Source organism: Xiphophorus couchianus, chromosome 5 (assembly GCF_001444195.1).
Source record: "Xiphophorus couchianus chromosome 5, X_couchianus-1.0, whole genome shotgun sequence".
NCBI classification, from domain to species: Eukaryota; Metazoa; Chordata; class Actinopteri; order Cyprinodontiformes; family Poeciliidae; genus Xiphophorus; species Xiphophorus couchianus.
In genome coordinates, this window is record NC_040232.1 from 30,268,524 (window position 1) to 30,284,553 (window position 16,030).

At 38.8% G+C, this 16,030-nt stretch overlaps 2 protein-coding genes across 2 annotated transcripts; both read right to left on the reverse strand.

Moving 5' to 3' along the window:
* Window positions 1–4: 4 nt before the first annotated feature.
* Window positions 5–9,104, reverse strand: exosc1 (exosome component 1). The gene is made up of 8 exons (XM_028017752.1): window positions 8,998–9,104; window positions 7,627–7,742; window positions 5,828–5,902; window positions 4,625–4,713; window positions 4,513–4,546; window positions 4,348–4,398; window positions 3,493–3,577; window positions 5–3,225 (listed from the first exon to the last, which is right to left on the reverse strand). Exons 1-8 carry the CDS (start codon window positions 9,053–9,055, stop codon window positions 3,119–3,121), a joined length of 615 nt encoding a protein of 204 aa, XP_027873553.1. The 5' UTR covers window positions 9,056–9,104; the 3' UTR covers window positions 5–3,118.
* A 1,006-nt stretch (window positions 9,105–10,110) lies between these two features.
* pgam1b (phosphoglycerate mutase 1b) lies at window positions 10,111–14,316 on the reverse strand. The gene is made up of 4 exons (XM_028017741.1): window positions 13,953–14,316; window positions 12,107–12,381; window positions 11,463–11,643; window positions 10,111–10,712 (listed from the first exon to the last, which is right to left on the reverse strand). The coding sequence occupies exons 1-4, from the start codon at window positions 14,089–14,091 to the stop codon at window positions 10,543–10,545; spliced, it is 765 nt and encodes a 254-aa protein (XP_027873542.1). The 5' UTR covers window positions 14,092–14,316; the 3' UTR covers window positions 10,111–10,542.
* Between the last annotated feature and the right edge of the window lie 1,714 nt (window positions 14,317–16,030).

The following is a 16,030-nucleotide window of genomic DNA, read 5'->3' on the forward strand; positions in this document are numbered from 1 at the left end:
CAAATGCTCTGATGGTCATTTAATTTTGTTCCTGCACATTAGCAATCAGGGACAGTATAAAAGAAAAAGTTCACTTTAAGGAAAACAGAAAATCAGGTTTGTTACTGATGGCTCACAGACATTCAGCTGGAATCGTACATTGTGTTCCAAGCATAGCAGCCTTGTTAAAGTTTGCTTTGGGCTTTCCAGTTGCACTTTAAAAATACAAAAAGTCTTGCAAGGATACAAAAAATACAGGCCATACAACATGGATCATCTTTCTGTAAATTCTTATTGACAGACCAGCCACAGAACAACAATCTGCAGGAAAGATGCTTACTGCTAATTCATGTCTTTATACAAAAAGCCTACCTGTGTTATAAATATCCAAGTTCCAACCACTTCAAGGTTTTAAGGCTAATTTGTTTCCATTTAATTTTGTAAATTAAAAGTTAATGAGGTGTTTCAATATTTTTTGATGGGGTTTAATGGAGTATTTGAACAATAGGCAGCAGAAAAGACATGCCTAAATATTCAGAAAAGGCCCATTCAGGAAAAACTTTCCATCCTCTAAGTCTACTCAAGCAGAAAGCTTCAAGTGAGCGTGTTGCTGCTTTAAACGAACACATCGCATCCATTTACCCACGGCGGGGTAATCTTCTTCCAATTAGAAGGTGGGGGGAACAGAGTGCTGAAGTGTCCTTGAGCAGGACTGTCCACCTGATTCCCATTTGATATGCTTATTTACATCTCATATATACGCATATAAAAGCAGTATAAAATGAGAGCATGTGTAAAAGAGAAGGCGCTCGGCAGAACCTCACTGAGGTTACAGAGGCGCCCTTTAAATTTACTGTCTTTGTTTTTTTATCACTGTCCATGTTGAAACCATTAGCGTATGGTTGGAACACAGACCACGGTCCATGTCAACACGTTCTGTGTTACAATGTTACGACAAACCAAATGATGCAGCGTAGAAATTCAGAACATATCACTCACATTTTAAGCCTGACTTATTTCAGATGGCAGAAATTTCATTGTTAATGGTACCGTTCTTACTCCATTTGACCCCAAATAAAACCTGAACTTCCCCTATGAAGCAGCGGTCTCAAACTCCGGTCCTCAATGGCCGGTTGTCCTGCAACTTGTAGAGGGCTCTCTGCTTCAGCACACCTGACTCCAATATTCAGCTCTGCAGAGCTGATCTGTAGATGAGCTCTACAGATCATCAGCTAATCTGTAGAGCTTCACTGCATGTGAGCGAGGCGATTGAGCCATTTAGTTCAAGCGTGGAGGACAATGGACATGTTTAAAAGTTGCAGGACACCGGCCCTCGAGGAATGCGGCTTGAGACCGCTGATTTAAAGAAAATTATGTAAAAATGGTTTCAGGTACAGTGAACTTTCACATCTTCTCGCATTGCAACCACAAGCTTTAGTGGATTTTATTGGCATTTAATATGATAAACCAACAAAGTAGTGCTTATTCTTTAAGTGAAATAAAAATGATGCATGGGTTTCAAAATGTTTTCAAAAACATCTGAAAGGTGCGGCGCGTTTTTGAATCTCCCTTCCCTTACGGTAATACTTTTTAAAACCATGTTTTTCTGCAATCATGGAGGAAAGCCTTTTGCCCTTCTTTGCAAAAAAAAAATTAAAATAAAAAGAGCTAAATCTCAGTCAGATTTGATTGAAAGTCTCTGAACATCAATTTTAAACCTTTCTAAATCCATTTTGGTTTCAACTTAAACTGGGCCATTGCAACATATTTTCTACCTGGACTGCCCTCCATTTATCTCCATTCATCTCCTCCCGCCAGCTTATTTGTCTCAGCTGAAGAAAAGCATCGCCATAGCATGATGCTGCCGCCACCACCAACTCTTTTCTATAAACTTCTCCACAACATTATTCCTCATCTGTCTGCTGTGTTTCTTGGTCTGCATGATGCGTTTGTTGACTAATGAACGTCTGAAGCCTTCACAGGACATCTGGATTCACACTGACATTAAATCACACACAGATGACCTCCATTTTGAAGGCAACTTGTTGCTCTGCATTTTTAGGTGGAGGTCGTATCAAAGTAAAGGGAGCTGAATCCAAATGTGCACCACACATTTCAGATGTTTCATTTGTAAGCATTTTTGGAAACCCATGTATCGTTTTCTTTCCATTTCACTTTAATACACTGCTTTGTTTCGGTCTAGCACATAAATTCCTAATTAAATACTTTACATATTGTGATTGTTAAGTGAAAATTTTAAACTGTTCAAAGCGGTGTGATTACTTTAGAAAGCCCTGGTACGTTGTTGGTTTGGAATTTTCCTAGTAAAAACTAGGAAAACTGCCAGACAGAAACAGGCTAGAATGCCAGACAAACTGGCAGCAAACTGGCTAGTTTGTCTGGCAGTCTGGCATCTAGCAATGATCTGGCATCTGGCAATGCTGAACATTGCCAGATTTTCAGCAATGACTAGCCTTAGATTATTATACATTTTTTTCTATGACAGTTCAACTAAAATGTGCCAAACTCACAAGGGCCAGAAATCCAAAATATAGATCCACCCCAAGTTAAAATAGAGGGGGCTGATAATTCATTTAATTATAAGAATCTAGACCTGGCCTCTGCAGAAGTGGCTCTGAAATTTGAATTTTATCAATAACACAGTTTTATCTCCCAGCAAAACAGTGGCAAAGACAGTTCTGGCTGATGCTGCCATAATACTTATCGATACAACCCTGAATCCTGCATTTGGAACAGAAACTTCTCCTCTCTTGGTGCAAAAATGATACTTTTTTTTGGATTCTGTAAAATCTTAGCAACCTCAACTGTAAAATCCTGACCTGATGCAATTCTATAAAGTAATTCAGGATGATTTTGAACATGCCTCTTGCTGGCCCGTGGACCTTTGATAAAGATAAACTCAATTTATTTGGAATAAAAACCAATTTCATTAGTTGGAGCTCTCTGGGTTCAATCCAGCACAATGAAAAACGTGCAGAAGTAAAGCCGTTAACAAGACACTTAATGAGCCGATATGAGAAGTAGCCAAGGAACCACATGTCACCCAGAGAAAAAGAGTTGGGAGTCCACTTGACAAAAGGAGTCGTTTGTTGGTGATGTAACAGACTTTCAGGGTCTCTCAGGCCTCCAGATACTCGGGCTGAACTCGGGCCACTTTACGAAACTCCTTGGCGTTGGTCTGCGGGCACTGCATCTCACGCCAGCTGATGGGAATCATCTGGGCACCTGGTATGTAGAATAATGTTTTTAAAAAAATGCATCAGTGACATACTCAACAAACAAGAACAGAGTTCGACATGGCTGGCAGTAACTGCAAACAGAAAACAGGAGTCTTGCAAATTCAAGTCAAAATTCTAAACTGTACTTATTTTCACAAGAAGCAACTACGTAAAAGTAAACATCTCGCCTTTACTTGCGCCACCTTGTGTTTGTAATCAAAAATGCCGTCGACCTGATCCGGTTGAAGAGCTGCAGCTGAGCGGTGAGATTTACCTGCTTCGCTGTGAGCCACCACCACGCCCAGTTCGTTCTCAGCTGTTGTCAACAGGTAGGTAGACTGAACGTCCCCGAGCGAAATCTGACATCGCAGGTGAAGGATTTAACTCTTCACAGGTTTATCTGTGTGGCACCGTTTATACGTAAAGTCAAATTGTTTGACAAGAAAATAAAGGAACAGAAAAAACAACAGCAGAATAATTGTAAAAACTTAAAATTCACGTAAGAAAAGAAACATTCAGATGAAAATGTAAAACAAGTAGTTAACACATGGTAACGAACTGAGAAAATAATATGGAGTTTATGGGTTACATTGGTAGTTATGACAATGATAGATTGTCATAACTGCACCTCTGAAAGGCATATAGAACCGCTTTTTCCTTCCACAAAACTTTACGTCAAAATGCTTGAATTGAGAGTTCTGAACAGCTAGGTTCTTTAACAATGACTTTTTGTTGCTGTTGTCATTTACCGTCTTCTGGACAGCAGTTTTCCTCAAGACTGTAAGATCATGTGAGAAACTGAATTAACCTGAAATTTATATCTGCGTGCAATGAATCTAACACATTAGGTTATTTGCTACAATTACCTTTTTAAATCTATTCAAGTTTATTGCAATGCACCTGTGCATTAATGTGTGGACTGTGACACTCATCGCCTGCTCTTAACAGTTAATCACCTGTTTCAGCTGCGGGTTTTAATTTGTGGGAAGCAGACGCATGCAGTCTAGGAATGTCAATCAACAACAAAAGAGGTATCTGAGGTATGAGCTGCATAGTTTCTGCATTCACAAAGTAATTTACCTGTCACATAACCGTGACAGTAATTTGCTTAAAAATAAGTAAAGGATACAACTTTTGCTAGGACGATGTCACCAGGTCTGAAGCTTTTGTATATGTCCACCTACACAAAGAAGAGGGCAATGTTTACACTCGGTATATATTCACACATGAAGAGAAGGAAAAGTGTGGAGAGACGTGGGAGATCATCTGAGTGAAAGCGTCAATCGTCACGCACCTTGTCTTTCTCCGACTCTCTCACGTCTTCCTTTCTGGTGACGCAGAGAGAGAGAATGAGATGGTTTCTCAGAAAATGCAATAAATCAACCAGGAGACACGTCAGGTTTTACCTGATGGTCCCTCTGAAGCGGTCTTTCAGTGGTGTGGACCCCACGTAGAGGATATGGACCTTGGCAAACCTGGAGTTGATGCCAGTCACCTTTTAAATTGAAGCATAAAATTAATGTGAGATTGCACAACAACTATTGGTAAAGTCTTAAAATGCTTTTTGTGTTTTGTTTTTGTGTGTGAACAAGGAAAAATATAGTTCTCCTACATGTCAAAGTTCTTCACGTGGTCCAAAAGTAAACAGGTTTAGTGTGCTCTACATCAGTGGTCCCCAACCTTTTTAGTCGCGCGGACCGGTCAGCCCTTCAGACCGGGGGCGCAGTACTCCGATGTTGTTTTGTTACTCATTCTGCTGCAAGTTGGCTAAATTTTGACGCGCAAGACGTAACCGGTAAAATCCGGTTTAGGATTTTCAAAATAAAAGATCCGGAAGTAGTTCATTATTTCTTGCGGGCCGATACCAATTGGTCCGATCCGCGGCCCGGTAGTTGGGGACCACTGCTCTACATTATTTATCACTGTTGATTAATTTATTTCTGTTAATCAATTGAAAGTCTCTCATCTTCCAGATGTATCACTAACATGTGATTCATTTTAAGTCTGCGTATCCGTTCATTTTGATTATTATGGTTTGATTATTATAAGTTAAATGACATTTAGTTCCTCTAAAAAATGAAAATATTACATAAAACCAATAAAAAGAGGTTTTAACAGAGAAATGTTGTGATCATGTTTTTGCCAAAGAAACAATCACAGAAAACGGCTGACGTAACAAACGTCCAGCAGACAGTCACTTACACCCTCCACAACGAGGTTAAGGCACCGGTTTCTAAGCATGTTCATGGAAAGCTGAGTGGAAGGAAAAAAGTGATGCTGACAGGAATAGCCACTGCATTCCTGTGCAGAGGTTAACCACTGAATAGATCAATATTGAGATGAAATTCTGTTTGTTTGTTTTTTTTAAGATGCACCTGCTGTAAATCAGTTGCAGATGCTGTAGTACATTTCAAATATTTCTAAAAATTATTCACAGCATTAATAAGCTTGCTGTGTCCAAGGATAACAATGGAAAGTTGAGTGGAAGAAAAAAAATTAAATAAAAAAATAAACAAACTTTTAAATAAAGGATTAAAACGTATAGTTCTGTTTACAGTAAGTCTCTTTTATATGAATTGCTTAAATAAACTAGCTTGTCCATAACAGACCTTGCAGGTGACGATGGCTCCAACATCGGGCAGCAGCAGGGCTTCAGTTTCCCTCACCACTGAGATCACCGGTAGCTGGGAGAGCACAAACACCTCAGTCAACTCTATTACAAAACAATTGTATTGCTCACATTTCAGTACTGACTCTGAACATATGTGGGGACCTTTCTGTGCAATATAACTTAAATGCTACAAGCCTACATTGAACTCCATCAAAAACAAAATTCATATTTAATATTCATCACATATTAAATATGTGCACCAAATGTCTCCTGTGCACAACAAGTACATACAAACAAAAGTGAATGAGCAAAAATAGTGAATTTGAAATAATTAAAAGTTGTTTCAACTGAGGCTACTGGTGTTTCTATGGAAACAGACTGAAGCAGGCAAAGACACTTTGTTAATTATGCTGTTTTTGTAATGTTTCATAATTAGTAATTAGCTGGATGGTAATCAGTATTTTCGGAGAATTCATTTCCTCTACAGATTAAGTCACATCCCAACCAGATATACTGGTTGTTCTTCTGTTGCTGATTTGTAGCTAAAATCTTTTAACAAAATGAGGCAAGTTATTCCACTGAGGTTGTGGAAAAAGCTCTGAGCCACAGTGGAATACATGAAGATGACACATTTCTTTAAGACAGTTTACAAGAAATGTGGAAGTAGCAAAATGTGAACAATAAGTTTCTCTAACAGTTATTAAATGCTTGGCTGAACTTCAAAGAGATTTTAAATCAGCTGTTGAAAAGGACCGTATGACGATGAAACAAAAACTGCAACAACTGTTTAGCGCTGCAACCCTCTCGCAGTGTGTATTAAAACTCTTCAAAGCCCAACTAAAGAGCAGGAATGTACCAGCAGTTTGTGTTTGTGGAATAGGGATTCAGTCATAATACAGTTCATTACAATACAAGGGCAACAGCAGGCCATTTTCAAGAGAAGAAAAAAAAAATCTTGTCTTACGAAACTATATTTTAGAGGGTAAAAGTACGGCTTATTTAAAATGGAAGATTGTTTTGTCTGAAACAGTTCCAAGAGCAGTGGGCATTCTGGAGTAGCAGGAAAAAGCTCTGAGCCACAGTACATGAACATGAAGATGTTTAGTGTGCTAAACAGCTGCTGTCCAGCTGTTTAGCACACTAAACATCTGGACAAGGAGTGAGAATGTAATGGTATGCAACTACAGGAGCTAAAAACATGTTGGAGCAAAGGCACTCAAGACACTGGTTGACAACAACACTTCTGACTTTTAAAGAAATAGTAGAAAACAAATGTTCCAGGACAATTGAAAAGTTCAAAGCAGAATTACTAAAAATATTTCATGAAAGACTAACCAAACACCTTCAGATTTTAAAAAGAAAACTCCTTACTTATCGGTATTTAATTACTTTTTTTAATTTTCATTTTTCTAAAAAAATACACTTGTACTTATTTCCTTCTTCTAGGATGCAAGAATATGTTTATAATGCTAAAATATTCACAGAGTAAGAAACTAACAGTTGTGCTTATAAAATAATTTGTTGCTGTCGTGCAACAGACTGACTTTAAACAAACGCTTACTTTCTGTTGCGGAAATTCATCCAAAAAATGTGACCGCTTTCAATCGGCTCAAAATAAAGCGACACTGCACACTGAGAAGCTCACTTTCATTACTTTGTGTTTGAGCCGCGGCCACAAATTGCACATTGTACAATGCTCTTATTCAGGCCTTTGTGTGAACCTCGCTGGCAGCTTTCCAAACGTCTGTCATCCGCACCAGCTACACAAATAGACTGCCTCTGCCTTGTGAACCTCACCTCCTCTCCCTCGTTCTTCCTCATTACGTAGCCAGCGAGGGAGGAGTAGATGTAGCCATGCCGCTGATACACTCCAGTGCCTTGATTACAGTCTTCTACGCTGCACAGTTTCTCACCTGAACTCAAAGAGAAAAGGAGTCAGTAAAGGGAACATTACATACCGTTATGTGCAAAATTAGTCGTACCTCTGGTAGATTTTAGGCTTAAAGTGATCTTTTAAACTGAGCACAATGTTTTCTTTGGCTGGTAGTAATATCTAAAAATCAAGGTGATGCCAAGGAGAACTTCCAACTCAAAGACTTGGCGCTCATCACCAAAGCTAAATCATCAAGTGCAAACATGAAGAATTGTATTTTTATAAAGCTTATAAAACAACTGCCTGTTGATTATTAAGAAAGGCTACAAATCCTATTTGACATTTAGTAAAGTGTAATCATAAAATACTGCATTCGACATTGATACTACTTTAATATCGTCTTATTGAAAACTCCCCATATCATTTAATAAGACACATTTCAAGGTTGAAATAAAATAATTGTATATCTAAGAATCTGACGGGGTCTGAGTAACTTTTTATACACCGATGAGTAGATCGGCAGGAAACTTGGGGTTAAGTGCACATACAGGGGCAAGTGGGACAGGAGGAAGCTGGAGTGGAACCAACGACCTTCCAATTACAAGATGCCTACACACGGAGTTTCAATATTAATGGCCAAATAAATATTTCAAGTAAAACCAGCTTCAGTTTAAATGGTGAGAATCTGAAGGTAGAATCTAAATTTTATTGTGTTGACATAAACTTGAGAGAAATGTAATACTGTACAAGAGGCTTCAAAACAGACAATTAAAGGTAGGACTTTTGTAATTTTTAAAACTTGTAAGTAATTTGTTTGCTGTTTTTTGTGTACATTTAAACCCGTTATTTAGTAATACATACATAAATAAATAACGTTAATTCTCATAATGAAACTGAATGGGGGGGGGAAAGCTGCGGGTGGAGTCGGTGTGTCAAAACAAGAGCGCAGAGGAATGTGCAGCGATGCCTGGGGCGATGGGCAGGGCAGGTGAGACCAAAACAGCTAAACGAAGTCGATTTAAATAAATAAATAAGCAGTAAGTTTAACTATAACGTATCTCTCCCATCTTGTTTTGTGGCCATAAATAAAAGTTTAACGCGCTGTAAGTCTACAAGAAGAGGCAAGTCTCTGTTCACGTGTGGCTACTTAGCTGTTTCAACATGTCTGTCTGTTGCTGCATTTAACTTTTCAGCTACACAAAAGCCTCTCAATCACCCGAAACATCAGCATCGCTACAAACACGGTCTAAATTCCAAGTGAAACACATTTGAAACACTTTAAACGGAGGACTCACCTGGGACACACAATCTCAGGGGCGACATCTTTTCGGGAAGAGCAGAGAGCCGCCTCATTGGCTATGAAGAAGGCTGGTCTAGATTCTGATTGGACGGCTTTCTTTCTTCTTCATTTGTCCCCTCTTTTGGCGATTGGCCAATCAACCGTAGGCTACATTAGAGCCACCTAGTGGCAAGGAGTTGGAACTGACGAGATCTTCCATTCTGTTTGTCCAGCCTTCCTTTGAGACGTTTTTGTCTAGACCAGAAATGTGCAAAGTACTTTGTCGTGAAGTGTAAGGAAAATAGAAGTTTGTTTTATTTTAAATCAATTAACAAATAAAAGTCTTAACAGTGTGCAAGCAGAGCCCCTGAGTCAATACCTTTCACTACAGCTGGAATACTTTCAGGGTGTCTCCACCAGTTTTACACATCATGAGACTGATTTTCTCGTACATAATTTGCAAAACAGGTTCACTGTCTGTTATATTAGGTAGCAAACATGAGTGAATAGCAGTTTTTTTCAAGTCTTGCCACAAATTCTGAATACAATCTTGGTCTGAACTTTGAGGCTTTTGAGCAAATGACCTTTGATCAAAATCCTTCCACCACGGCTTCATGTTTAGTGTGTGATAGGGATGTTCAGTGAACCTCCATTCCAATCTTTAACTCTCTACCTAGCATGTTTCCTTCCAGTATTGTCTCGTACTTAGCTCTGTTCATTTTGACTAAACTGTTTTATAACCCAACTCTGCTTTTATCTTCTCAACAACTTTTGCACCACTTAACCTGGTTTATCAGATACATAAAATATGTGTACAAAAAGTGAAAAGTTTAAAGGGTGTGCATTTTTTTAACAAGACTTTATACATTTCCTCATAGATTGTCTTAAATAAAGAGTTAATACATAATATTTCTGATAAGTACTTGTAAAAAACAACCAAAAACATATATACCCTGTAACCTCATCCTTCTGACTTTGAATAGTACAAATTGGGTATTGATAGACCCCTATGTAGCCTTTAGTTTTCCAGTGAATTAATTTACATATGGCAGGTAAAAACACTGAATCCTAGAAGAAAGTTGTGCTGGTGGAAGAAAAAAAGACCAAAGACGTAAAAAAAAAAAAAAAATGTAATCATTAAATTATGTCTCCACATTTATTCATTTTTGCCACAGCAAACAATGTTCACCATCGTACAACAAAACAGAACAATGCACTCATCCTTTTAAGAACAACAACAACCAGTGGTGATCCGGTTCCCGTTGAGCTTTATCTACAGCCACTGGTCCAATCTCCCTTCTTCTCTCTGGTCCCTAATTTCCAATTTGGTCAGTGCTTTAACTATTCTTGATAGTCTAATAATGAAATGCATGTTTCAGTGTATAACAGAATAAAGACCAATAAACACAGGCAAAGTATTATTTCTAAAGTGCATGTTTCGGGTCTAATTGTGTTCAATTTGTGGTGACACAAACATTAAATAACCGGGTTTTTTTTTCAACTCAATGTGGGAACAGCACACGATTGGTCTTCATTCTGGGCTTCGCCGGGTAGGACGAGTCTATTTCTTGGCTTTGCCCTGAGCAGCCACCGCTTCCATGGCCTTCCTGACGGTCTCCTCGTCTCCCAGGAACTGCATGGGTCCCGTGGGCTTCAGGTTCTTGTCCAGCTCGTACACAATAGGAATGCCTGTGGGCAGGTTCAGCTCCATAATGGCTTCCTCTGACATCCCTGGAAAACAGCAACACATGCAAAGCAAAAAATATGCTTCATTCACTCAACCTTAAGCAAGGCAAATCTCATTAAAAATCAAAGTTGATGTTAAGACTTCAGTGCTTTATCAACTGATTTATAGAAATGCACCGGTATGTAAAGACCTTTTATCCTGCTCTACATCACTATCACATGACCAACACGCTCCAGAAACAAATGGCAACACAATGGAGATAAACATCTGTTGTTTTTAAATTGGCCCAGTTTTACTTATCCGGCCAATACCAATATGTTAAAAAATTAATTACATCGGCTGATATCAATATATTGTGCATCCCTATTAATTTCCATAAACTAAGCCCCTTCATACGGCATTCGCTAAACTACCCAACAATGTTCCTCACTTGGGTTTAAGGCCAAATCAGAATGAAAATTATGAAGCTTATTTTAATTCACCATTCAATTAAATAACTGCTTATTGCCACAGGCTTAATCACACGATTAAATTCATAACAAATATCTCTGGTCATTATTCATAGATTTGAAAAGCTTAAGTATAGAACTGCTTTGAAATTGTGTTGCAGTTTCAAGCCTCTCTTTGAGTTTTTGTTTTATTTCTTAAATTAAACTCAATCTTGTAATTTTTATTCAGAAGAATTCCACAAAAACCTTAACACAGCGTATTTAACAAAAGAGCAAAAATTAAGTAGGGGATAAACAATTACAACATCTGGGTTTTGTCTCTATGATTAGTTTTTTCTCTCTTACCCTCGAGATGCTTGACGATGCCCCGCAGGCTGTTGCCATGAGCGGCGATAAGGACCCGTTTTCCTTTCTTGATCTGGGGAACAATTTCCTCGTTCCAGAAAGGAAGTGCCCTGGCAATGGTGTCCTTGAGACTTTCGCAGCTGGGAAGCTGATCCCCCGTCAGGTCACCATAACGCCGGTCCTGCCACGAAAAGACAAAGTTCCAGCCGTTAGAGGATTCAGGGTTAGACTACACACATTTATGTTTTATAGGAGAAAAAAAGCGTCATTAGATGCGTTTCCATTGACCAAATAATGACTACAAACTGGAATAACAAAAATAAATTTGCTAAATGGAAACAACTTTGGAAAAAAAACTGTTTCTCGATAAAGTTTTTGCACTGGGATGAGTGGATTTTTGGCTTTAATTGAAATAAATTCACTTGGCAAAACTGCAATGCAAAAACTTTTTTCACCTCACACAAGTCACGCCATCAACAACCGGATGTTGCTACCGGCGAAAAAGACGAAAACAATGACAGGAAGTGTTAGGAGGATGATGTGTTTAAATGACTTATCACGTGAGCAAACTTATTTATGAGTGATTTTAATTACACATTTGTAATAGAAACTCAGGTCACGTGTCACCAGATTTCCTTGTTCACCTTGCTGATATTCTGGTAGTAGTTGTGTCCTTCGTCCATAGGTGGGGGAGGAACGTCGAAGGAACGCCTCCAGATCTTCACCTGAGCCTCCCCGTGTTTCTCAGCAGTTTCTGCCTTATTCAGCCCCGTCAGGCCACCGTAGTGGCGCTCGTTGAGCCGCCAGGTCCGGTGGACGGGCAGCCACATTTGGTCGACGCTGTCCAGGACAAACCACAGGGTCCGGATGGCCCTCTTAAGGACAGAGGTGTAGCAGATATCAAACTCATAGCCAGCATCTGAGGTTAATGAGAAAGATGAGACAAGAAGCATTCTAATGAGCATTTGACAGTGGGAGAATTTACAGGGTGCTATGTAAGGTTATTCACCTTTTCTCATCTTGTCAAATTCATATGGGTTTTATGAGGATCACGTGTGAAAACTGGTGCGTAATTGCAAAGCAGAAAAGTGATAGATGGCATTATATCTCTATAAATAAAAATCTGAAAAGTGTGGCATTCATTTGTAGCCCCCTTTCACTCCTACACCTCTAGAATCAGGTGCAACCTTCGACCCCAACCTTCAGAAGTCACCTACATACGGATGTTATGCGAGCACCTCAGCTGTTTGTTAGAAAGTATAAGTGAACAAACAGCATCACAAAGATTAAAGAGCAAAGCTGAAAGGTCAGGGATAAAGTTGTTGAAAAGTTCAAGGCAGGGTTAGGTCACAAGGTACCTAAAAGTCAAGTAGTCGTACCGTCATTCAACGAAGATGAACTAACTACAGGGCTGTCTTGGAGGAAAAACCTGTTGTTCACTTTTAAGCATTACAGCCCTTACCAAACAGCTAGGTTAAAGATCAATATTCATCAAATATTCATCCATTGGAATGGTCCAGTCAAAGCCCAAACTTAAATCAAATTCCGAGTCTTTGCCAGGACTTGAAAATATATATGTTAAGATATTTTAAAAAGACTTACAGCTGTAACTGTAGAAAAACACACTTCTACAAAGTATCGACTCTGGTCAGCAAGTGCACACCACACTTTTCAGACTTAATTAAAATTAAAACACCATTTATTATCGTCCTGTTTCACAATTAAGCGTACGGTTTATATTAGAAGGTAGGGACCCTTTTACAAGGTGCTGTTACACAGATTTTTAAGCCATTTAAGATACAAAGGGAAATATTATTCTGAAGGGTAACAAAGATTATCTTCATGCTACATTTCACTTTCCAAAGAAATTAAGCATTTTCTTCTTCATAGTCATCGGCCACATGGTACTGCCTGACTGTGAGCTCTGGATGATGTGTTTGCAGGGGAATTTGAGGTCAAATTAACAGGGGGTGCACGCATGAACACGTGTCCAAAATTCAGTGACTCATAGGAAATTTCCACTTGTCAAAAGGGAGAACAAAATACTAAAAATTGAGAAATTGTGTCTTAATAGTCTCCCCTTTTTCTTTCTGGAAAGAGCCTTTGTGAGGCATAGAAAGCTCCTACACTTCTGCACACGTTTAAAAAAAAAAAAAAAAAAATGAATATACATTTGAATAAATCTAAGTAAAGCAAGGCCATGACTGGTTTAATTTATCTGACAGGTTTCACTGAACTGCATAAATCTAATCCGAAAATGTTCCTTTTTTTTGTTGTTGTTTAAACAAAATGTCAAAATAAAGGGGGAAAGGAAGATATAAAGGACACAGAAATACGTCCTCTGTGTTTGCAGTTGAATTGTTTAATGGAGTCCCTAGCCTGCCTGTTTCTTCATCCTCCAGTTACATAAGAACCATCTTTTCAGGGGCTTAACCCCGCGACCCAGTTAGAGTCCGATCAGACCTGCTGACCGGGCCCGCAGTACCCTACCTTTCAGGGCCTGTCCTCCTCTTTTCGCTTCCTTCTCTCCGGCCTCGCTCAGGTCGGCGTCGAACCAGCCACAGAAGCGGTTCTCCTGGTTCCAGGCGCTCTCTCCGTGGCGGATCAGAACCAGCTTGTAGGCAGCCATCCTCACTCCAATGCCCTCTGCGCGGTACTTCCGGTAACTTTGGTTCTTCCAAAAACGCTGCAGCGACGCCGGCGGATTAGTTCTGACTCCGCAGCAGCTTCCAAAGTTTTTTATTAAGAAAAGGAGTCAGTATTTTTGCACAACCCGGAGAGGAAGAGCGTGTTAGTGAAGAGGGGTTGAAGGAGAAGCGTGAGTGACGAAAGGGCTTCCCTTCTTCTCTTCCGGGTGGTTTCCGCCAATCAGAAGGCGAGCTGAGTGAGGCGACGGAGAACCGAGTCAAGAGGATGCGCTCTGCAGCACGTCCACAAACCCAGCTCTGCGTCCTCCAGGCTGGCACAAAACATCTGGAATTTTCACCCCCAAACAAACAATAAATAAATAAAAAAATTGGTTTATTTATTTATTAATATAATTATCTGCCCATGAATTGTAGAATACCGTGGTACTGCAAAGAATCCTGCACACTAAAAGTCTAATAAATGTACATCTTTTTGGGATACAAACGGATCACTGAAAATTTTAAAATAATACAATCTTTAATTTTAGAGAATGGAGAAGTAATCCCATTTAAACAAATGTATGAATAATATAAGCCAGTATACAAATAAATGATTCTGGACATGTACAATGTAAAGCAAAAATTTATGCTTTTCATTGATTTTTTTCCCCCTGTGGCAATGTTTTTTGATGATAAATTTCATACTTTTTTTTTTTTTAAGCTTTGTATTTAGCCTTAAATGACGCCACGTTTGTCAGGGAGATACATTTGCGGATTGAGTAGCAAAGAATACAAAAAATTAAAATAAAAACCACCAAATTTCTCAGAACATCTGTCAATGCCAAACAGCTTAAAGTTGAGGTATTGCGTAATGGCGTAAGATGACATTCTCTGGAAAAGTGAGACTTGCTAACATTGAGGCCATTCTCAGTTCAGAGAAATGTCTCCTGGATTATTTTCTACAACACAGACGGGGCTTTATCAGAGAGTACCTCCAGAATTTAGCAACAATCGACATAATCGATCTGCAGTATTGACCTCAACCCCTTTGACGACTTAAAGGATCAACACGGTTTTCTGCAGCATAACATCCATCCAGTTGAAAAATGCTGGTCACATTAGTTAACAACTAGGACTTATTTTGTTTTATTGACACATATCTTTAGGCGCAGTTTATTAGGATGACATGGTATGGAATAAGAGGGACGCTTTAGCATTATTTGAGCAACAGGCAACAATTTGAGAGAAACGTTTGTGCAATACTCATAGTGTCCCGCAGAGGTCAGTATTGACACGCAGTCATCTTCTAACAACCAGCCATGAAATATACTGAAGCGTATTTTGTCTGCACACAGCAAACATTTACTGTAACTTAGGATGAAGTTACTCTCATGAATCAATTAAAATGAAAAAAAATATACAAATTAGGACAAGTACATTGTATTTTATGCAACTGACACTGATATGAAAGTACATTTGTCTTTATAATTAATAAAAGTCTATTGAATTTATTTAAAGCCAGGCCTGTTGTTGAACAGAATCATTTTACAACAGAGTTGTGCAGTGATTCCCCTGTATTTATAGTATTGTGTGGAGGTAACGAGTAAGCTACAATGGTTCATTGCAAGCAATATGTAAGCTATATAAAAGATAATAAGAATCATAAATCAAGTAGGCTTTCATCAGAAGATTAATGTCCTTCGATGTCTCACTGAAAAAAAATAAAATAAAACTGCTTCTTGCAGTTATTTCATGAATATATATAGCTCAGTTGGAATTTTAGAGAAATCCAGATGCTTCAGATCTAATTTAGTTGAAATAAATCACAGAATGTTTCACAAAGGCCTTTTGGTAGAGGTAATTGATTAGATTAACTACACTCTCACGTGTATTTTGTGTGCAGGGCGACTGTATCCAATCAGCATTTGTAATTAGGTTACT